Source organism: Onychostoma macrolepis, chromosome 08, assembly GCF_012432095.1.
Source record: "Onychostoma macrolepis isolate SWU-2019 chromosome 08, ASM1243209v1, whole genome shotgun sequence".
Classification (NCBI taxonomy): Eukaryota; Metazoa; Chordata; class Actinopteri; order Cypriniformes; family Cyprinidae; genus Onychostoma; species Onychostoma macrolepis.
Genome location: NC_081162.1, coordinates 20370728 through 20395455, shown reverse-complemented (window position 1 = coordinate 20395455; position 24728 = coordinate 20370728). Strand labels below are relative to the sequence as shown.

Genomic DNA, 24728 nt, shown 5'->3' with positions numbered 1-24728 from the left:
CGATACCAAAATTTGCAGTATCGCACACCCCTACATTTGATAGTAGCTTAAATTAGGATGCAGAGGTAAATTTTTGTTCATTCTTAAAATCAGTAAAATCTGTAAAAATTGTAGCAACCTCAGTTTTATATGTTATTATTTTTATTTATTTTTTATTTTTTTAATTAAGCATTGGTCTCCCATAGTTGCATACATTTAAATCATGATAAACACAGTTAAAACCACACATATAACACCTCAATACCATGGTAAAAAATGTAACTATATGGTTTTTAGGTAGCCTATTTGTATGAAAAACAGTAGTCTAAAAACATTCAGTATAAATGCACACATGCCACACATGCACACATACCATTACTCCTGTAATAAAATTCAATGTGAATATCCCACATTTCTGCCACAATACCATGGTGCAGTGAGTGTTACTACAGTAAAACCATGGTAAATGATGGGGATTTGTAGATTGAAAAGTCTTGTCTTGTTGCACACAGTGTTTCTCCTGTTTGGCTTCAAACTAGTTTAAATCATAGAATCATTTGTGTTCGTCGCTGAATGCAAGCGCTTCACACTGGATCTCACAGCGCCGTTTAATGCTTGCGCTGTGCAGCAGTTTGAACTGTGATCCGAGAGGATAAACGGTCTGTGTGGCATGATTCAAATGAGTCGCACTGTTCCGTTCCGCTTTTGCCGCATAAACATTATATCGAACATTTATCGAACTCTTTATATCGTTTTATCAAGGAAAATTATATCGCGATAATTATCATTATCGAATTATCGCCCAGCCCTACATCATATGTGACCCTGGACCACAAAACTAGTCTTAAGTTGCTGGGGTATATTTGTAGTAATAGCCAAAAATACACTGTATGGGTCAAAATTATCGATTTTTCTTTTATGCCAAAAATCATTAGTATATTAAGTAAAAATCATGTTCCATGAAGATATTTTGTAAATTTCTTACCGTAAATATAGCAAAACTTCATTTTTGATTAGTAATATGCATTGCTAAGAACTTCATTTGGACAACTTTAAAGGCGATTTTCTCAATATTTTGATTTTTTTGCACTCTCAGATTCTAGATTTTCAAATAGTTGAATCTCGGTCAAATATTGTCCGATCCTAACAAACCATACGTCAATGGAAAGCTTATTTATTCAGCTTTCAGATGATGCATAAATCCCAATTGCAAAAAATTGACACTAAGACTGGTTTTGTGGTCCAGGGTCACATATTACTGTACTCATTTTCGTAAACAAACAAAAGTTTAACAGCATTCTTCAAAATACCTTCTTTCTTCTGTTAAGCACAAGAAACTCACAGAGGTTTAGAACAACTTGAGGGTGAGTAAATGACAACAGAATGTTCGTTCTGGGTGAACTATCCCTTTGAAATAAAACGTGAGGCTTAAAATAAATAAATGCATCTTTCGTTGGATGCTTCTAAAACAAAACCAAGAAACAGCATGTGACAAGGCCAAGATGATGACAAAATACAAATCTGGTAAACCTCAGACGTTAAGGATGAGGTTTCCCTTGTACTTATTTCAGAGTTTGGCCTACACAAGATGACATTTGTGAAGTTGACGTGGTTAGAAATAGACTTCACCAATGAGACACTACATCAAGATTATTAACAAATCTAGATGTTTGTTCTTCCATGGACATATGAGAGAGCGGTTAATAATACACATCTTTCTAGAGCGGAGCTGCAACAGTAGAGTTCCACAGCCTGTGGCATCTTCAACCCATTTTTAAACAATCTCGTGATCTGTATATAATTTTCACCCACTAATGTCTATCTTTTCTCTCCTCCCCCCTCTCAGACACTGGCATTCAGTCAACAGTTATTCCACCGTGAGCGTCTAGATGGCAGTCTGCACACACGCTTGGCTTGGCAGCAGCGCGTAGGTCTCCGGGTCCCGCCGAGCAGAGATCCAGCTGGCGGCGGGCGACTCAATGGGGGCACTTGAGTGAACCGTGCCATCCTACAGCCTGCAGTATGGTGCCAGCCACCCACTGAATGCACAGGCTGGAAGTCGCCATGCCAGGCTCCATTCATAATTACGTGCCTTTGAGAAAAACATGTCCTCGTGTCCAAGCTCTTACATTCACACACCCTCTAAATAAACCGTCACAGATCGCGCTCCGTCTGAATATATTTGTTCTTAAGACTCTGGTGCATTCATGAGCGCTGACCGTTGAGGAAGGAGAAATGGACGGCGGACACAATGAGTGTTCACAAACGCCTTTTGTTTCCCAAAGTTTCAATTCCTGTTATTGGGTCAGATTTTTTTGCTGTTGTGTTTGTGTGCGTTTCTGTTCAATTTCTCTCTCTTTCAGGCCAAGGCGACTGAGGGAAACCTCAATACGGCTAAATGCGTAGTGTAACACTTTACAAACTCTTCAAGCGAGACAGACAAACAACAAGAACTGTTTGTTGCATTTTCAATTGTGGGTGTCAACGGTTTAGTGCCCAACGCTGTGCCAAGGTGGTTGGCCCCTCTATATACCTTCACAACCCAGTGAAGAGTGCTCAACAATGCAAGCTGTCAACTACTTTTCTTACCCACAATGCAACTGGCAGAATTTAATTGGTCGATGGAATGCTGAAAAGCTTTACATTCAGCCTAAACACACCATGAATGAGTTCGCTGCGATCCTACTAAAGAACTAAAGACACTGGAAAAAGGGCGAGGGGGGAAAAAAGAAGAAGAAAAACTTGCATGTATGAAATAGTGGTGAGCATCTAAATAATCCTACCGCTGGTCAAAAACACATCACATTAAACAGTATTTTTAGGGCACTGTATTAACATACTGAAACGTGGCCAGCGGCGCAGAACCCACAGTTGGCTACATCCGTGCTGAGTCCTATAAAAAGCTCCCAACTTTGTTGGTTGTTCTCCTCCATTAACAAGGTCATCAACCAACCGCTATGAAAACCCCCGCAGTAAACTTGATTGTTTGATTTCCTGTGACTCTGGTGTTGAAATGGCACGAAGGGGGTAATTGCTGGGGAGCAGACTTCCAGAGGGAAATGAGATGACAGCCTTTTCTGCACTGCTATTTCACCGCAATTATTTCCGCAACACACTTTAATTCTCACTTTCTTTTTCCTCCCCTCGTATTTTTTTTTCTTCCCTAACCCTAACCCTGAAGTAGCAAAGAGAATGGTTTTAAGACATGGTACCAAAGTGATGTACAATAAATATACAATAAATGTTATATACATTACAGTGATGCACAATAAATACTACTGTATATATACACAATACAGTGTAAAAGTTTGGGGTCTGTACTGTTTTTTGTTTTTTTGTTTTTTTTTGAAGAAAGAAAGAAAAAAAAGAAAGAAAGAAATTCCAATTCCAAACTTTTGAACGGTAGTGTAATATAACTACACAAAAAAATAATAGCAAGAAAATCTTGCATTTAAAAACCATAAACAATGTCTTACAGGCCTAATGAACTTCCACTAAAATCTAAAACTCTTTCAGTCATATTTCTAATAACTGTCGATCACAAAAATTACATTATATTATAACACATTGTGTATGCATAATAATGTAATTATTTGTGATCAAATTCTTTGTCTACTATAATTATTCATATATATTAATTTTATTAATGATAGTAGACATAACATTTTATTATATTACACTAAAGGTATTTAAAACTTCTGGAATGCTATAGAGTGAAGAAGGTGGATCATATCAATATTGCTTTGTCCTGTCATGCAATTACTCAATTTTAATTTTGTGCTTAATTTTCTCAAAATTACACCAGACACTGACACCTAGGCTAACTGTGGAAGAGATCATGCATTGATTCCTTTACACACAGGCTAATTGTAAATTATGAAATGAATCTAGATCAATATTAAAGTGCAGGATTTTATGTTCAGTAATTAGTTTGCTGATTAGCCAGACATAAAATGGAAGAGCAGACTTCTGATTTGACTAATCAGATGAGCAGACATGATAAGAGCTCTTCCAAAGGCCCAACAAGTCGAAACACACGCTGCTCTGACATTTCCCCCTCGATTCCTTAACATTCAGGGAACCAGCAGCAGCCACAGCTGGGTCTCATTATAGCTTAGAGACGAATGCCCTTTTGAGAGGAGGCCAGTTTCATTTTACAGGGGCATGAAAACAGTAACCACCTCGTTCGGGCCATCAAGCTCAGCCGGGTCTTGATTCAGGTAATGTGCCATCTTTGGGAGTTTACCAGAATTAATCTCTACTCTAAAGACCACCACATGCAATTCGATGGAGTGGAATCTCTGCCATAATCTTGTAAAGGGAAAGCCTGAGTTGATGGTTTTAGATTCACAAGAATCAACAAATCAACATCTTACCTTTGCAAGATCCCATTTTCTTGTGGTATCACTCCATTGATGGCTGCCTACAAAGAAAACACAAATATATTTTAATGAGAATTCAAATTATTGATGAATACAAGAAATAACTGTTGGGTTGAGTTCAAATCAAAAGTGACATAACATGAAACCTTTTAGTCAATGCATGTGAATGTATAAAAGGAAATGTATATTTTAAGTAATGTAACTAGTCACCATTTCTTTAACGTATTAACACAGCATGTCTGAATATGTGTACTTTGCTATTATACAGTATGCAAAAGAACAGAGTTTATGTAAGGCTGAGAAGTAATACAGAACATTGCACGCACATGCAAATTTGGAGCACTATTAATCACTCTGCTGTTTGCAGTTTATGTAAATAATCCTGCAATGTGACAAAACTAGCACAAATATATTATTAATATGAAGTCATAAAAACTTGACTAATGAGGTCATACATACTTGTTTCATAAATTCATTTATTTTACACTACTATTCAAAACTTTTTTTTATTTTTATTTTTTTATAAAAGCCTTTAAAAAAATAATTGTTTTATTCAGAGAGGATGAACTGTTTATTCATCAAATAATTCTGGAGAAAAATGTATTATGGTTTCCACAAAAAGGCAGCACAACTGTTTTCTACATTGATGATAATAATAAGAAATATTTTTTGAGCACCAAATCAGCATATTAGAATGATTTCTGAAGGATCATGTGACACTAAAGCCTGATGTAATGGCTGCTGAAAAAATTAGCTTTGCATCACAGGAATAAATTACATGAATTAATAAATAAATAAACTACATATTAAAACAGAAAATTATAATACATTGAAATTCACAATACTGCTGTTTTTACTGTTTTACTTTTGAACTGTAGTATAAATAAATAAACGAGAATCAATTTACTTAAGATATGGAATAGCATATATCATATCACACTGCAGGACATAAATGCTGTCATTACTTGACATTTCACATCAAATACCTAAATAAATAGTGGACTAAATATACTCATAATTTTTTTAAGATGATAACGGAAATAACAGAGATACACAGCAACCCAAACATAAAACACACAAGCAGTATCCAACAATGTGGGCCACATATTTCCCCCTCTCTTTCTCTCATCAGACTGAAGTGGAATGCACAGAGATGGGCCTGATGTGTTTGTGTCTGTGCGTGTGTGAGCAAGTGGGTTCTGGAGCCAGACTGTGATAAGGAGACTTACTCTCATGGATACAGATCTGAATGGAATGGCTTCTGATTGAGCCAAATAACAAAGTGTATACAGAGACGTACATCGCAACGCTTGCTATGCTCCGAAATTTTTTCCATGCCGGTAGAGGCCACAGAAATGATGTTTTGTCTGCCGTAGAGACAGACCATCAGATATTTTTAACCCTTTAACACTTGCAAATATGTAGACAAAGTGCTCTACACATCTAAGGCCATTTGACTTCTCATGAAAGATTTGCTCAGGTGCAGCGCAGTGTTTGTGTGATCAAGTGTGCACGGCACACATCCTGGTTTAAGCGTGGGGTGTTCAAACAGTCGCTGGCTGTCCTGTCTCTACATTTTGACTCAATCAACCTCACAACCCTGAGTAGAACAGCGAGTCATCACATTCACAGGTGCACTTAACCACGCCGTGGCTCGGGCCTGTTTTCTTTGAATTGCTGCCAGCATACAACCAGCTTCCTGCTAAATATAGTAAAACAGCCTGCTTTTAAGATAAAAAGCAACTTTGTGGAGGAAAATCTGCCTGCAAAACCACAATTCCTTCATTTTGTTTGAAAACTGTCACTTTAGATCTGTCCTGACACTGCATTCTTTATACCACCATTGCTGTCTGTAAATACGAGATGGCTTGAACCTTATTTTAGGGTGAGAGTGGGTCACACGCAGTGCCACATGCAAATTTGCTCTACAGAAACTACTAGAGGACACACACTCTCTTACATTCACCCAATCAAAACAAGCTCTGCACGTCTGCCTTTGTCTGTGGTGTGACACCTGTCACAGTTGCATATTTTTTAGGCTGTAGAGATGAAATGTTTGTGTGGCGGCGAATGAAAGGTGATATACCAGACTATAAATCACCAGGACGCTTGTAAAAAGGCTAAGAGGACTTCAATTACAATTTCCACACCATGTATTCAAAGGGTGGGATGGGCTCCTGCAACAAGGCATTTTTAGGACCGTTTTGATCCGTCTAAATGACCTGTTTGCAAAAGATAAAATGAAAGGTTATAAAAAGGTGTGGGTATCTGCAGACTAGACTTGCAGCAGACATTACTGTCTGTTCAAATAACATTATCGATTGAAACAGACACTTAGACACATAAGCTCTGCACAGTAGGAGCAACAAAGGAGCTACTATTTGTTCAGTAGGAGTGAAACAGTTTCTGCTTGAAAAAAGGTACAGATCTTGTCCCTTGTTTGGGCATGCATTTCGCTACTGCGGTGTATTGCCTCTAATGACGCCTCTCTAAAATGAAATGTGTATGAACTGTAATGTTATTCTATGCATCACAGAATCAGCATATAATTAGAAAAGAGAGGAAACTGATGTAACAAATGAAACAAAAAAGCCAATTTGGGTATTCTTGATGGAGCAGCAGCAGTGAGACTGAATCATCAGACTGAATTAAAGATGCAAATTGATAGAAACGGTTTGTGCTCATATTGCGATAACTGATAACAGCAATTACAGTTTATCCTGCAATATCAAAACTTAGTCATGTTTTTGCAAAGGTTTAGTTATTAGTGATTTATATAACCAAACCTAAACAAAATCCTAAAAGAGCGCAAATAATTCAGAGTTACTAATGCTTTATCATTGGATCAGTATTAAATAGACTGTTTATATGTTTGAATGTAATAATCTTTCACAATCTGTAACAATTTACAATACAGTGCATTTTGATGTAGTATGTGGCTTAAAGTTCTTAACAGCTTTTAAGGTGCAGTGAATGTCATTATTGACCTGAAATGTCCTAATTTATGCACCCCTAACGGTGCCATAACAAGTATTTACCAATCCAAATAAATAAGAATTTTTACATTTGATAATTAAGCTCCACAACTATTGTGGTACAAAATTTTAAGTTTTAAAGGCAAAATATGTAATTTAGCCTAAGTTCATGCAGAATCATAGACCTAGTTGGGAAAAAAAAAGGTTTTCATTTTGTCAACACAACACAACTGAAAACATTTAGCACTTATTGAATTGAAAGACACATGCTAAGTCCAGTGCAGTGTCCAGAGCTGATAGTTTAAATTAATTTGTTTCTACAGAATACATGAATCGATGCAGTGCTTGCAATATCGTTAATATTCTGGAACAAACTTAATAATATGTTTTCACTTTGGTTCAAGTATATACTTGGCTCTGCTGATATTGCAGTAATTATTACAGTGAATTGTGTTTTTTTGGGGGGTTGTGTTTTTTTTCTATAAAGCACAAATGGTATTATCAAAAAGTTAATCCTGCTGTTTTCCATACAAGGCAATGCAGGGCGATCCCTGGCAGTTGAGTACAGCTATAATTTTGCTTGGTTCATTATAAAGATTTATATTATAATAAATTATCTGAACCAGTCCCCCATGCATACCATAAAATTACACATTAATAACTCACAGTCTTAGAAAGAAGTGCTAGAACTGTTACTGATGACCCCCCAAAAAAAAATTTGATACATGATGCTCCTGATTATAACCCAATTGTTCACAATCTCAAAAATATAAATAAAAATAAAAATAAAGCCTTGAATTACAAACATGTCAGGCTACAGTTCTTCTGCTGTAAGTCAATGTAACTGGTATACGGAAACGCAGCTACTACAGAACTGTGCCAGAATGTCCTGTGAACAATGGTACCAATAAATAGCCTTTGTACTAAACATAGTGGCTTTGTCTCCATCCATAGTGGATGCATCACCACAAACAAACAATAAACAGGAGACATAATCATTTGTTAAACTGTTTGTAATTTGATACAAATCTAGCTGTGTGTCAGTCTTACAGATTTAACCAATAAAGTGCATCTTACCACCAAGTCCCAGTTATTGAGCTCTAGAAGTGTGATCGCCTCAGCAATGTTGTCAATTCCGGTACATGCCTGAAACAAAAACAACAAACTGGTTTTGATATTTGCATATTAAAAATAACAAACTAAAAGGTCCTCTTTTTATATTGACAGAACAAAATAACAGAACAGACCAAAAAATACATTTCTGAGAATGATAAATGAATTTATATTTTGTTGCAGGCTACATAAATATGCATTATAATATGCATTATGCACTGAATACATATACATACACACAAATATATGTATATGTACACTTTACATATAAGGTCATGCTAAATCTTTCTTCAATATAACACAGTAAAATCTATTTAAATTATATGAGAGATGTTTATTGTAAACCTTTAAGTTTATAGTCACAATGTAACAGTGTATATAAGCAACCTTCAATTTTGGTGAATGCCACCTCAAAATATTTGTAATTGCTACATATTTCTGATCTCTTTCAGTTTCCATGAAATAAACAGTTTGCAAATTAAAACACATATTGTCAACACTCGTAAACTGACTCATATTTAAAATCTCAAGGTAAACAAACAGAAAAACATGGAATGTGACAGGTCATGGCGGTGTAGAAACTGTACAGGGTCATCTGACAGCTTCAGGCCATTACAGGGTCATAAAAACACAGATCAGGCTTCAGATGACAGTCCAGTTATGTTTTCTAGTCCCAGATGAGCAGACGACACCAAAATAATGTATTTTAGGCTGACTATTGTTCTTTTGTCTAGTCATGTGCTTTCCCGATTTCATTTTTGCTGAATAATTCAAACAAAGCCACTGACAGCTGATCATCCGGAGAGATGTCAACAAAAAGAAGTGACTTAAATAGCCGTTACCCGGCTAACACACTGAGCAGCCACAAAATGGGTCTGATCTACACATCCAGAGCTTATAAAATCACAGATTATCAGTATTTATGTGAGGGAACCCACCTGAAAGTCGGCCAGGATCATTTCTCTGTCCATGTTGCTGTCGGAGGCCATTGCAGTAAGAGGCTAACGACTCATGTAAAAACCTCAAAAATATCAACCACCGATTTCAAAAGAGCAGCTCAGGACGCGGCTTATCAGTGTGTGGCAAGTAACTGAGTATAAATGCTGCTCTTTGGGGCCGTGTTGTCAGTGTTTGGTGGCTTTCAGTTTTTCTGTTATCGTCACTTTGCTGTTCTGGATCGGCGTTCAAAGCAACAGAACATCTTACGGCTGCCGTAAAGAAGTGCCGTGAACTGTCGCGCCCCTCTCACGGTTGGAAAGAGCTGTGTATTTTTAAAGCAGCAGCAGGGCCGCGGTTGAATTTGAATCGACTGTCGTACAAGCGACATGTTTGACTACCTCATGACATTTTACAACAAAAAATATTTAAAAATATTTTCTGAAACATGTTTATGGGCACTGTAGAGAGACCAAAACAATTGTTTTGTCAGTACCACTTTTTCACAGTTCACTACCCAACTGCCACCCCCAAGATGAGTTTTTTTTTAACAAAACATGAAGATATAACACAACCCTGGTGAACACCGAAACGTTAGTAAGATTTTAGAAAAATTGTAAAACTAAATTTTAGAAGGGCTGATTTAATTTTACTAAGGATACTCTGACTAAACAGGTTTCCTTTATGTCATGTATGCTGAAAAATTAATTAAACCAGTTTAAATTGGATTGCTGGTCTTAGCAGGTATATGCAAGCCCTACCAAACTGGTTTTAGATGGGTTTAGAGCAATTTTAAATGGGTCGAATGAGAAATTACAGCTTGTCAAACAGCAGAGCACCATCTTGGCCCGCTAAAACCAGGTCAACCAGCAAACTAGAGACATTTGTTGCAATAAACCAGTTCACACTGGTCTTAGCAGGTATGCCAGCCCTACAAAGCTGGTTTTAGAGGTGTTTAGATCAGTTTTCAGTGAGTCAGGCTGAGAGGCTAGGAAACAAGCTAGACCATCTTAAACCAGCAAACAAGAGACATAGCCTACGTTGCAATTAAACTTAAGTTTTTATAAACCTTGCCTTGGCTGCCTGGCCTGAGAAAAAAAATAAAAAAATAATAAAATAAACAAAAAATAAATAAACCAGCCTACGCTGGTTTGCCGGTCTCACAGCCTTGCACAGTGAAAAGTGCCCAAAATCTTCTAAAACCCAGCAAATACAGTTTAGTTTGTATGAGCAGGGATGTAGTTGTATGTCTCAGTATAGCTTACTACTAATATATTAGTGTGGACTGTTAATGTAAACATATTAGGCTAGCTATTGCTGTGCTATATGTCTTTAATTACAATGAATAAACAAACCAATACCATGGTGAAAAATTGACTGGCCATTTTTAGACAGATTGTACTTCTGGAGGGTTTCATGAGTGAATATAACCCTTGCACTGTCTTACACCCTTTCATCTTACCAGTCAATTGAATAAATTTCACATTTATGGAGAGGGGAATTTTATATTGGTAATACCAACACTTCAAAGCCTTCACAGTTCAAGGATGAATGTTTAACACGGCAGAACCTGAGAGAAGAAAGCAGAAAGTGCATCTCTCAGCCTCTCCCCAGCATTACCGTTGAGTCCCGCCTCACTCAGCGTCTGTTAGTAAAGTGGGCGGAAGTGTCGGCCCTTTATTTCAAAAACGGAGTGATGTCAAACAACAGCGGCAGACTCTCTGACAAAGTCAGCTGTCTTCTAACCAGCTCATTCAACGCCCACAAACCGGTCGAAGAGGATAACTCGATGCCCGCGACGTAGCCTAACCATTCTGCAGGTAGTGGATACAATGTTTCATTTTAACGATCCATTATGACGTCGTCCATCATCGGCTGAGTCGTCACAGTGAAACTGCACCTCCGTGCGCGAGGAATCACTACGGCAGAACATATGTAGATATTCACGCCTGCAGTTCGAAATGCGTGATCTCAGACCGAAAACCTATTAAAGCTTCTGTCTACGCGTGTCAGTTTGAAATACCGGACTAGTTTGAGTTAACAAGTTTTGATAACCCTCACGCCAGCGTTCTTTGATGTGCACATCAAAGAAGATTCGCTTTTGACGTTTCATAGCCTATTCAAAATGGGCGGGAAGCTTGCATAAAACTTACAACACATCCTTGCAAACCCAAGTGGATGCATAGTAGAAATTTCCTCGCGGAATAACAGTCTTCTCCCTCTATTTATCTGTTTCAGAGGTCGTTCGGAGGCTTGAAATGACAACATCTGCGAATGCCATGAACGCATCGCAGTTCTCCAGCTCGTTGCACCTGCATATAGTTAATATCAGAGGACTCATGAAAGGAAAGTTTGGCTCTCAGATACGAGCATTTTTCGTGTGACTACTACAGATCTGTTTGAATGTGAGATCATATCTGGACCAAGACCACAGGAGAGCTGCATGTCATTCATGGACGCGGGGAGGAACTTCGCGCATTGATCATATAAAAGAGGATGTTTCTTTTTTTTATTCCATATAATTCTCGATTGTGCATATATTTGATAAGAGATGGCATGGCATCCCTGTTTTCTCCGCTGGTTCCGATGGCTTCGGTAGGACGATATTAATGTGGGTGGACCTTGGCGCATCTCCAACGGATATTTTTTAGGGGGGCAGGAGGATCGGGCTATTTACTACAGCTTTGTAGTACTTTTTACATCTAAACCAGCGGACATTTTTTTTAAATCGCAAGCATCAGAGATATTCTACCTCCTTTGTCAGGATATAATGGCCGAGGACACAGCTATAGATAGGCTGAGCACAGCAGCTGCGATTGGAGATCTGAAAGAAATTGAGCAGACACTGCAAAGCAACGTGAACGTTAATGAGAAGAACAAGTACGGCAGGACACCATTGCAGGTTAGACTCACATCTCCACGAACGACTTTCATATCTAAACACGATGTTTATAATGCATAGTGCATCAGCCTCAGGAAAACATTTTGTCCTTTTCTTTCTTGCAGTCACTAGCAGTGGCCTGGTTCATTTACTTCTAACTAAACCAGTGGTTTTTTTTATACAGTTTACCTGCTAACCAGCAAGTACGCACCTGTTACAAATTATCTATATTTTATTATGCCAATAAATTAGCGTCACACGTTTTCTGATACATAAAGAATTTATTGTGGAAACTGAAAAGTGTTTTATTACACCACAGTCAGCTCACGAGCTACATGAAATCTGACATTGCAGTTTTTGGCAGCCTTTTACACTTAAATTAGGATCAATCAGATATCATTGCATTTGTTTCTATACTTTTTATACAACGTACGTGAAACAACAAAGATAAAATGTATTTTTAATGATCATGGAGCTTCTGTTTTAATAGGCAATAAGGCCCGAAGTGGTTGTAGATGCTTATGTTTATTATTTCCTTTTATGGCGTAGGATAAAATTCTAGAAATCAATAAAATAAATCAATTAAAATCGTACACACCCCGAGATGCTGTTTTTGCTTTTTAAATTATTTCAGTTATACATAAAATGCTCTGTTTATCAGAAGGCCGTCTGGACTTACACCAAGCGCAATATAGCTGTTTAAGTTCTGTCAGTGTGAAATATTCTAATATTACTTTCATGTTTTCGTGTCATATTCTCGTGTCATATATTCTCTTGGCTTCAGAATGAGTGATAATTTGAACACTGGGTAATCCCCATCCTTGATGTTTATAGCAGTAGCATATGCCAATTTCTGCCTATGCATGTGGCATATATTTATAGGTAGGCTAGCCTACATTACACATAAAATATTCGTGAATTTTTGTTTTAACAACATTACGATTTTAGGTTAAAAATTATATGAGTGCATAAGGAAAATTGTAGGTTTTAGGTGGTGTGACTGGTCACTGCTTTTTAGGTTTTGACCGTTTTATCACCTTTTACCTTCTCTGGGTCATTTTAAATGGTTCTGTGATGTGACGAAGGAATTTATAAAATAAGTATTCCATGTGGTCTCAATTAATATGTGTTAAAAAATGCATGCATAATAATTATCCGAGAATGAGCTGTGTAAAATGGAGCCTTACCATATTAAACAACTCTTCTGATGAACTTCCTCGTGAAATTTCCATAAACACATTTCATAATATAGGGGATTTTTTTCTGGGTATGTCGATTAGGTCTATGCCATCACTTCATAACTTATTATCAGGAGGTCAGAGAGTCATAATTCAGGAGGTCGTTATGTGCCTAAATTTTTTATTTCTGATTTCAACCACGAACATTTTATTTATATATATATATCACAGGTTTTGAAGTCGTGGTTATTTTTTCAGTATTCTTTCGATTTCTTTCTATTTACATGATATTTAATTAAGTCTCTTTTAATAGGCTAATAATAATAATAGGTACAAGATAGTGTGCGTGCGTATGTGTGTGAGTGTGTGTGTGTGTGTGTGTGTGTGTGTGTGTGTGTGTATATATATATCCCTTATAGATTCATGTAGATATTACCCTTTATCTTGATAAAAAAAAAATTAACAATGCACTCATGATGCTTAATTAAAATGCACACTTTCACCAAAAAGTGATTCATGTAATTGATTAATATAACAATAATTTTAAGCACCTTAACACATCTCTTTGGGTTGTATCTCAGGTGATGAAACTTGGCTGTCCGTGCATAGCGGAGGCGCTGCTTCGAGCGGGCGCCGATCCAAACGCGCGCGACCCCATCCTACGACTGACCGTCAGTCACGACGCCGCGCGAGACGGATATCTGGACACTCTACAGGTGCTCGCGCAGAACGGTGCTGATGTCAATCTCCCTGACAACGACGGCAACCTGCCTCTGCATCTGGCGGCGCGGGAGGGACACCTGGATGTCGTGCAGTATCTCGTATCTGACTGCAGCACGCCGCCTTTTGTGCCTAACGCACACGGCTACACGCCTCGTGACCTGGCGCTCATGCACAAAAAACACAGAACTGTTGAGTGGCTGGAGAACATTGCGCCTTCACAATCCAGCTAGAGATTATGACTATGGGCCTGTGTGTTTTGTTGTGTAACAGAGGTAGCAGACAAACGCTGAATGAGCGATTTATTGCATTGCAGACATTTCAGCCAACTACCTCTCATTGCATTGTAAAATATTGGGCTCAGGGGCTTGTCTGTTTGTGAAGAACAATTAACATTTCAGTTGGCGTTGCGTGTTATTCACATTGCCCCCAATTTCAACCGGCTAAGTGGATTTCATTTTATTTTATTTTTTAATATATATATATATATATATATATATATATATATATATATATATATATATATATATATATATATATACATATATATATATATATATATATATATATATATATATATATATATATATATATATAAGACATGTTTTCAGGTCATCTAAGTGTCCATTTTAGATTTGTATTGATAATTTCTTTCACTAACTTCCAGGCAGGTCACGCCTGTCCTATATGTCCTGTTTTATAACAAGAAAAAATATAACCTAAATTAAAAGATGTGCTTAAAGAAACCAATCTCCCTTTTTATTGAAGTAATTGCACTATAATGGTCAAAATCCACTTAACCCCTGACTGCTCTGTTTTTGTTATGTTTAGTTTTGTGATATTGAACTTGCACTTTTGCTTGTAATTAATGCCTTTTAACTGTTGATTTACTGTGAAAGCTTGTGTTGTGTCGCATTGAAAATATTAAAACCTTGCAAAATAACCAAAGACAGCTGTTAAACGGTTTCGTGAAGTTGTGTGTTTAACTCTGGCCTCGTGTCACTGAAATACGGGTAGGCCTAGAAAACATTTATGAGACTGTATTAAAAACATGAAATATCATTGGCTGAACATTGATAACTGTTGTTTGATGTTGTCGAATGTTTAAAACAGAAAAATAAAACGCTGTGACGTTCGCGGTGGCAGTTGTATATTTTTAGTGTAGTTACAGAGCACACCGTTCCCTCTGTAAACAGAAAGACAATAATCTGATTTATATTTCATTGTAGTAAAAAAGCGAAACTAAATTAATATATTCTAATTTCCGTTGTCCTAAAATTAATTTGACTGGAATTAACTAGTAGCCTACATTTCTCTCACCTTTAAAATATTGCAGGGTTCAATGGCACATTGTGTTTCTGACCGGATTTTAATTTCTAAAATAAAAGTCATTTTAATATTTTTATTTATAGGGATTAAAATAAAAAAAGTATAGCCTAACTGGTGGTGTAACTGATTCGAGACTGAAATAAAAAAGTGCCATTAAAAGATTTTTGTTGTTTTGTTACTTTTAAGAATTCTGTTGAAAATTATTTAACAAATACTGTGGCGTAAGTAACAAACAGGAAGAATTGTTTTCAGATATTTTGACCTTTTCATGACAAGGCACTTGTTATTCAGGTCGAACCGAGTACTATAGGCCTAATCCTAAATTTTCTAGAATCAAAAATTCATGATAAGTAGGCTAATTTAAAAAAAAAATCAAATAAAATGCTTTACATTGATTACTAAAAGTTATGTACACTCACATTAAGGTGCAAGGGCTGTATTCGGTTCTGCTATAAGCTACATTTTGAAGTCATTAGCCTAAATCATCCACGCTTTTCCCCCTAAATGTATGAAACAAAGAATTCAAAGATCACATATGATCTTGATACGTGTGTTTTAAACTAGATTATCAAAATATCCTTTTCATAATCTCGAACATCCTTATTTGTTATTGACCCATATCGAAACAGCAACAGCAACAGAAACGCAAGCACAATGAAATCTAAATATGCGTCATGTGGGCACATTATTTCTGTGCTTTCTCTCGCAGTAATCTAAAACAAATATTTTGACGTGTGGTGTGTGGCAGTCATTCATTTCTAAACCAGACCACAAACAGAAGTGAGTGGACACGTTTCAACCACGAATTCGTATAATAATGTGCCATATTTTCTTGGATAAGCAGTGCGCTTTTATTTTAAAGTTCGTGCGTCGTGGATGCATGGACTGATGTTATTCTACGTTTGCAGAATACAAAAGGACAGACGATGAATGATAAAATGGTGACTCTCTGAGGGTTTTCATGGTCGAGCAGCAGCAGAAATCCGTTAGATCGGTGGGAGGAAACAGTCCAGTGCGCAGTGCCAAGATTTTCAAATTTAGGCGCTTTCGGTGTAAAAACGCTCACGATTTTCTCCAAACCTACCCTGCGAGAGAAGACGACACTTGTAGGGTGTTTGGCGTTTCAAAACGCAGTTTTCTTGTTTATGGAGATGCTATGCAGTGATCTTCTTCCTGGTTGCGCGGCTGCGTAAAATCTTCTAGAAACGCACGATGCTTGCTCAAGCTTTATGCTCCAAATCTAACGAATTGCATTTATGACAATTATTCAGCTCTCGGCATGGGTTTATATCGACTGTCAACGAGAAAAAGGTAAAAAAAAACAATGTCTAAATGTGCAAATATTCTAGACATGTTTGGGCATGTCTGTGGTCAGTTTATCATTCATGTATAGTTTACAATTAAAAAAAGAAAAGAAAGCTTTTCATGTTTATTGGGAGAACTGTGTTAGTCAAAACAGTAACTTATAATCAATCTATAATATGTTGAATGCATAGCATTGTAATGTGAAATCGAAAGTTAAAGATGACAATGAAAAAATAAAGATTTTACTAAAGATTTTGATAGTTGTCAGTGCTGAAAAATATGAAAGCAAAGATGATGACCATGCGTCCTCAATCATGTCGATACAGACTATATTGTATAAGCATATGCTCTTTATATATGCATATACAGTATTTGCATACATCCTAATGGTAACCTAAAAATGCTGGCATTAATTTGTACCAGCAAAACTCAATCTTATGGGTTAAATCAGGTAGAAATTGCTCTTTAAGGTAAAAATTGCAGGTCATCACTTTTTACAGTGTGGCTACAGTGCTATCTTGTGATGTTTTGTTCATTGATTGTAGAATATGTGGGTGTAGAGGTCTCCACATCTGACCTTTTAGGAGAGTTTGATCGAGCTGACAGTTAACAGTTATATGGGAACAGCTGCTTTAGTGGTCTTATGTAGGTTTTTACAATGGACTGAGTGACCAATGCAAAAAATAATATTTTTACACTCAAGAACATTTTAAGAGAGGACTTTTTATTATTTTAACACTAGTAAAATTGATTGCATAAGGGTTCATTCTGATTGCAACAGTTCCCTTTTGCTCGTTCAATAATACTATTTTAAAAACATACACAATGATACGATTTATAATTTCTAAAAAAATATTTATACACATTATTTTTATTAACCATATTTATTTATTTGTTTATTTATTTTATTTTATTTTTTTAGTCGCCCTGCTACAAGATCAGTTCAGTTTTAACCAAATGGAGACCTGAGGGAGCATCATGTGGCAGACCTTTCATCTGCATTTCACAAACTGTTTGCCCAGGCCTGTGTCTGATTTTTTTTCCAGTGTCTGATGTTTAATTGCTCAACTGCAATATTTTGTTTTGTCCCAGTGAGGTCACTGAGTGTCAAAATCTTTCATCTTAGAAAAACACTTGTTTGTCATTATATTGACCCGGTCTATTTATGTGCATATCTATTTATGTCATATTTTACATCAATAAAATATAATAGTTTAAGTGTGTGCATAGGATAATTGCTTTTCAACCCCATGCTTTTTTAAAACACTGTTTTTAAATTTTATATGTATGCCAAAATACACTGTAAAAAATGGTAACCTGCAATTATTACCTTAAAGAGCTATTTCTGCCTTATCTAACCCATAAAAGGTAGTTTTGTTGATATAAATGGATAAATATAGGATGGTTCAGTGATGTTAAATAGTATTTTTGACTTGAACAAAACAAGTTATTTTAGATGTTTAATTCATTTTGTTGTTGTTGTTTTTTTCAGTGTAGTAATATAAATAAATGGCCGACCTATCTTGCATTATGTTTGAAAGTTAAAGCAGAATGCTGAATAAAACACCCATTGCATTACAGCCAAAGCGTCATTGATTTTGTGGCCAATATAACAAGTTTGCTGCTTTGTAATTTATGAGTGTTACAAGAGCTTGTGTGAGCAGCTGCCAGGTGGAGTGCCACTTGAAAACTTTGTTTTTCCCACAGAAGGGGTGATACAATATGTCCAAAAGCCCTGTGATGGTGAGCCATTGGCCGGTCGAGAGGGCCACTTTGATCAGACTTTTGGGAAGAACTGCTGTGTATTTTGCCTTCCATTTTCATGAGAAGTTCATCTGTGGTCGCAGTGACTGACAGCACAGAACTCAATTCAAGTGCAGCTTCCTTCCACTTTCTGCAGTCACTGGGGGTTGTGACACAAATACACAAATGATGAACCGAGTTTGCCGATAGATAGATAGATTTCTTTGTTAAAAATGCACCTAATGAGGTTTTGCGTTACCAGCAGTTTTCAGGGTGTCTATGCAAAGTATATGCATATATGTATTTGCATATATAATTTAGTGTGTATGTAAATATATTTAGAAAAGGAATTTCAGGGACTTTCAGGGACTTTCAGGTCAGGTTGCCACATTTATAGTAGGGAAAATGGTATAAATATCAGTAATTAAAATGCTTTTTGAAATTTGTGTATATTTCCAGATAAATGGATATATTTATTTCCAAATATAATTGTATTGAAAAAAGTTATTTTATTTAACTATAATTTTAAATTATTTTCTGAGTGTTGACCTGTTGCTAAAAAGCCATTAAAGGAATAGTTCACCCAAAAATGAAAATTCTGTCATTAATTACTCACACTGTAAAAAGTAATAAGTTGACTTAACTTAAAAAAATTGAGGAAACCCGTTGCCTTAAAATTATTAAGTACATAATTTAAAAAAAAAAGTGAAATGAATTTGACAATTCAATTAACTTATTTTTTTTAATTATCATTTACTTAAAAATTTTAAGGCAATGGGTTTCCTCAATTTTTTTAAGTTAAATCAACTTATCACTTTTTACAGTGCACTCTCGTGTCGTTCCAAACCTGTAAGACCTTCATTCATCTTCGGAACACAAATTAAGATATTTTTGATGAATTTCGAGAGCTCTCTGACCCTCAGACCCTCGTAAGGATCCTAACGATCAAGGTCCAGAAGGCTTTGATCTGAAATTTGATTTGATCTGTTTATGATTTGATCTGAACTTAAACAACGTATCCCTGTACATACATTGCATACGTCGTTTATGTATGTGATACTCTCCAAAATGGTGCCAGGGTGACGCGGAGGAGAGGAATTGTTGAATAAAGTAATTTTTGTTTTCTTTGCGCACAAAAAGTATTTTCGTCGGTTCGTAAAATTACGGTTGAACCACTGACGTCACATAGATTATTTTAACGATGTCCTTACTATGGTTCTGGACCTTGATCGTGTAAGGACACTTACTCTCTACGGGAGGGTCAGAGAGCTCTCGGAATTCATCAAAAATATCTTCATTTGTGTTCAGAAGATGAACAAAGGTCTTACGAGTTTGGAATGACATGAGGGTGAGTAATTAATGACATTTTTGGGTGAACAAACTGAGTATTTAGTTTTTAATATTTATATTTAAATGTAATATTTATTTTTTCAATAAAATATGTTCTCCTCAAATCAGTGTCAATGTAAAGCAAGATCCCTTTGTGACAAATTACGCTACATGCAGTAGTGTGAGTTAATCTGTATCTTTTTTTCATTGGAAACAATTGTGGGACAACAAGTGTGTGTTGTTCAGTGGCTTTTTGCATACTAGTATGTACTAGTACAGAAAGTGAAAATAAACCTACACTGAGAAATATTCACTAAAAAAAAAAAAAAAAAAAGAGTGACAAATAACCCCATTCTTCTCTTTATGCATTTGTATAGTGCAGGAATTATTTATCACATACATCACTAGCAGATTAATGGCACTGCACTAAAATATAATACACAATAAGAAAACAAGCTCTGATTTGTGATTAACAGCACAATAACAAAACAGCTAATCAGTATTAACTTTCTAGTAATGGTCACCCCAAATAAAGTTTTTAAATCTAAGTGAAAATGGCCGGATGGCCTACAACAAAAGTGACTCAGCAGTTCATGTGCTTAACAGCAACACGCGCCCTCTAGTGGCACACAAGTGCTACTGCGGAATAAACAGTAACGGACCTGTAATAAAGAGCAGGCTTTCAACACGCCATGCAACGCTTTTCGTACTGAGTTAAAAATAATAATAATAGCAATCATTTGAAAGAGAGAACGGGAACGATTTGACTTCAGATTACTTAAATTAACATTAATCATGAATGCACAGTGGCCAAAAAAAAAGTATGTGAACCCTATTTGAAAATATATGGATATTAGAATTGCTAATCCACAATTACAGACAAACAATTAGTCCTCGGTGTATTCAGTAAAAATGTAAAAAGTAGAACTGTTCGTGTGCTGTTAGTAAAGTCAGACTGTGTTGGTCTATAATTGTGAATTATATTAAGACGAGACCAGATTTTAGAAATAATAAATGCAGAACTTCACATCCTGCTACTTTAATTGATGCTTTATGTGTGTGTGTGTGTCTGTAAAGTGTCACTACATTTTTGACTATCATTTAATAATCTATTTATTATATGTGTTTCAATGAAAATGACCTCAATGTGTTACAGACAACCTTCTTAATATTAAAAACTGGTATTCAAACAAAACAGTATACACACAGACAATTTCATGGCATAAATTCTATTTATTATTTGCCTGTAGTACATAGAAGATGCATAATTTTATATATATACATACGTTTATGTATATATTCACAGAGACAAACGGGAGCCTTACACACACTGTCACGTACAAACAGATCACAGATAATGTCCATGTGCTCCCAGCACATCATGGAGAATCAGTTTCTGTATGGCATTGCATTGATGACATGTCTTCTCAGGAGCAAAAATTGTCTTATTACGTCCAAATGCTCATTCATCGTCATCATTATCATCATCACACTGTCCTCCCGATGCTGGTGTAGAGCCCCCGTCAGCCCAGGACGTCCAGCCAAAAGCCTCCTGCTTGTCTGGTCTAAGGCAATGGAGCTCCACGGTGTATGGAGAGACAGGAAAAAAGAAAAGAGAAAAACTACAACTAAAAGTACTGTGCAAAACCAGGTCAATGGATTTTCTATGAAGAAGATATCTCTCACCTTCATTAACTACACACTTACAGTCACTCCACACAAGGCATGAGTTCAAACACGAGGAAAAACTGAAAATCTTCACTTCAATAGCAGCCACTAACCACCAGAACTTTTTTTTTTTGTTTGTTTTGATTCATTATGGGGACAGATTTAATGCCAAAGGCGCATTACCTACTAGCACTTCTAATTTCTAGCAATTACTTTGTCTTTATATAAAATTTGAGAGTTAAGAAAAATAGAGACTTGATTTCTATGCTCTCTTGTGCTTTCTTTTTTAGACAGAGCGAGAGGGCTGGGCGTAATTTCACTAAACCATCTTTCATTTCAAAAAAACATCAAACAGCTATTCAAGCACATCCCAGCTTTGGGTGTGATCATACTGCCCGTGGTCTTATATTCAAGAAAAAAAAAAAAAAAATGCAAATTAATGCCAAGAATTTGAAGTCTATGAGAAAAAAAAAAATTCTTTTTTTTTTTGACCCCACAAACAAGTGTGGGAAAAACTCATATCACTTGGCTGAATCCAGGCGGTTTATGAGTCCCTTATGACGTCATAAAGACTTCTTTTAAAGTATCTGGTACTGAAAATTCAAATAAAAGTCACTAAAATATATATCATTGCACTATGTACAATAAAGTTAAACTAAACACACAAGTGCACCAGCAAAGAAGGTGAAATGATCATTATTGAGCAGTTTCACACACTCATACGTGTACTTTCGTGAGTCACTACGGCCTATATTGCATTAATCACTCCAGGCTGACCTCATAGTCACCTTCAGACTTTCGATGACTTCAGTGTTTTTATCATTAAATACATGTTTCGGTTGTGTTACTACAATAAACAGTATTGACTTTAAAACTAAAGGAAAAAATATGATCCACAAAGCAAAAAGCAACAAAACACTTCAGCTTGACCAATATGTGAGATCAACCACTATTGTGACATTTTAATGTAATGTAATGCAGGAAAAAAAAAACGTTATATATTATAAATGTAAAAAAAAAAAATTATATATATACACTCTGTGTGTGTGTGTTTGTGTATATATATATATATATATATAGTGCCTTGCAATATTATTCATGCCCTTCATTTTTCCTTATTTTTTCACATTTTATGTTCCTGCCTTATTTTAAACTGCTTTGAATTTATTTTTTCCACATCAATCTACACTCCATACACCATAATGGTAAAGCAAAAAACTGGTTTTTAACATCTTTGCAAATATATTAAAAATAAAAAACTTAAATGATTCCATTGCATAAGTATTCATACCCTTATCTGGGACAGTTGAAATTTAGCTCAGAAGCATACATATTGCTTGTAGATGTCACTACACTTGAGTGAAGTTAACTTGTGTCAAATTCAATTGAATGGGTATGATTTGGAAAGCAGCTGTCTAACAGCTGATAATGCATATCAGAGCAAAACCAAGCCCTGAGGTCAAAAGAACTGCCCGTAGAGCTCAGAAACAGGTTTGCGTCAAGGCACACATCTGGGGAAGAGTTCAGGAAAAAAAAAAAAAAATGCAAATTAATGCCAAGAATTTGAAGTCTATGAGAAAAAAAAAAATTCTTTTTTTTTGACCCCACAAACAAGTGTGGGAAAAACTCATATCACTTGGCTGAATCCAGGCGGTTTATGAGTCCCTTATGACGTCATAAAGACTTCTTTTAAAGTATCTGGTACTGAAAATTCAAATAAAAGTCACTAAAATATATATCATTGCACTATGTACAATAAAGTTAAACTAAACACACAAGTGCACCAGCAAAGAAGGTGAAATGATCATTATTGAGCAGTTTCACACACTCATACGTGTACTTTCGTGAGTCACTACGGCCTATATTGCATTAATCACTCCAGGCTGACCTCATAGTCACCTTCAGACTTTCGATGACTTCAGTGTTTTTTATCATTAAATACATGTTTCGGTTGTGTTACTACAATAAACAGTATTGACTTTAAAACTAAAGGAAAAAAAATATGATCCACAAAGCAAAAAGCAACAAAACACTTCAGCTTGACCAATATGTGAGATCAACCACTATTGTGACATTTTAATGTAATGTAATGCAGGAAAAAAAAAACGTTATATATTATAAATGTAAAAAAAAAAAAATTATATATATACACTCTGTGTGTGTGTGTTTGTGTATATATATATATATATATATATAGTGCCTTGCAATATTATTCATGCCCCTTCATTTTTCCTTATTTTTTCACATTTTATGTTCCTGCCTTATTTTAAACTGCTTTGAATTTATTTTTTTCCACATCAATCTACACTCCATACACCATAATGGTAAAGCAAAAAAACTGGTTTTTAACATCTTTGCAAATATATTAAAAATAAAAAAACTTAAATGATTCCACTGCATAAGTATTCATAGCCTTATCTGGGACAGTTGAAATTTAGCTCAGAAGCATACATATTGCTTGTAGATGTCACTACACTTCGAGTGAAGTTAACTTGTGTCAAATTCAATTGAATGGGTATGATTTGGAAAGCAGCTGTCTAACAGCTGATAATGCATATCAGAGCAAATACCAAGCCCTGAGGTCAAAAGAACTGCCCGTAGAGCTCAGAAACAGGTTTGCGTCAAGGCACACATCTGGGGAAGAGTTCAGGAAAAAAAAAAAAAAAAAAAAAAATGATGCTTCGCTGAAGGGTCACAGAGACATGTAGTCTCTGTTACCCTTAATGGAAGAAGTTTGAAACAACCAGGACTCTTCCTAGAGCTGGACATCTGTTCAAACTGAGCAACTGATGGAGAAAGGCTTTCGTTAGTGTGGTGACCAAGAACCTGATGGTCAGTCTAGTTGAGCTCCATGATCATATATGCAGATGAGAGAAATCTACAGAAGGACAAACATCATTGCAACACTCCACCGATTTGGGCTTTATGGCGGTGTGGCAAGATTCAATCTTCTCTTCGGGTAAGACACATGAAAACACACTTGGAATTTGCAAAAAAAAGCACCTAAAGGACTCTCAGACTCTGAGAAAAGTAGATTCTCTGGTCTGATGATCCTCAATTCCAAGCATCATGTTTGAAGGAAACCAGCTCTGCTCATCACCCGCAGAGCACCATCCCAAAAGTAAAGTGTGCTGGTAGCAGCTTCATGCTGTGGTGGTGTTGAGATAGCCTCAATGAAAACCCAGTCCAG

At 36.1% G+C, this 24728-nt stretch overlaps 2 protein-coding genes across 3 annotated transcripts in view; one reads left to right on the top strand and one right to left on the bottom strand.

Moving 5' to 3' along the window:
• The window catches only part of faf1 (Fas (TNFRSF6) associated factor 1), a 72810-nt gene extending 63126 nt beyond the window's left edge, over positions 1 to 9684 (bottom strand). For both annotated transcript variants that reach the window (XM_058784800.1, XM_058784801.1), the window contains exons 1-3: positions 9388 to 9684; positions 8414 to 8482; positions 4356 to 4402 (exon numbers count right to left, since the gene is read on the bottom strand). In XM_058784800.1, the coding sequence (XP_058640783.1) occupies positions 4356 to 4402; positions 8414 to 8482; positions 9388 to 9438 (167 nt within the window). In that variant the 5' untranslated portion in view covers positions 9439 to 9684. The remainder of the gene's footprint in view (positions 1 to 4355; positions 4403 to 8413; positions 8483 to 9387) is intronic.
• Positions 9685 to 11051: 1367 nt separating this feature from the next.
• On the top strand, positions 11052 to 14631 carry cdkn2c (cyclin-dependent kinase inhibitor 2C (p18, inhibits CDK4)). The gene is made up of 3 exons (XM_058785143.1): positions 11052 to 11205; positions 11624 to 12287; positions 14026 to 14631. The coding sequence occupies exons 2-3, from the start codon at positions 12156 to 12158 to the stop codon at positions 14395 to 14397; spliced, it is 504 nt and encodes a 167-aa protein (XP_058641126.1). The 5' UTR covers positions 11052 to 11205; positions 11624 to 12155; the 3' UTR covers positions 14398 to 14631.
• Positions 14632 to 24728: the final 10097 nt, after the last annotated feature.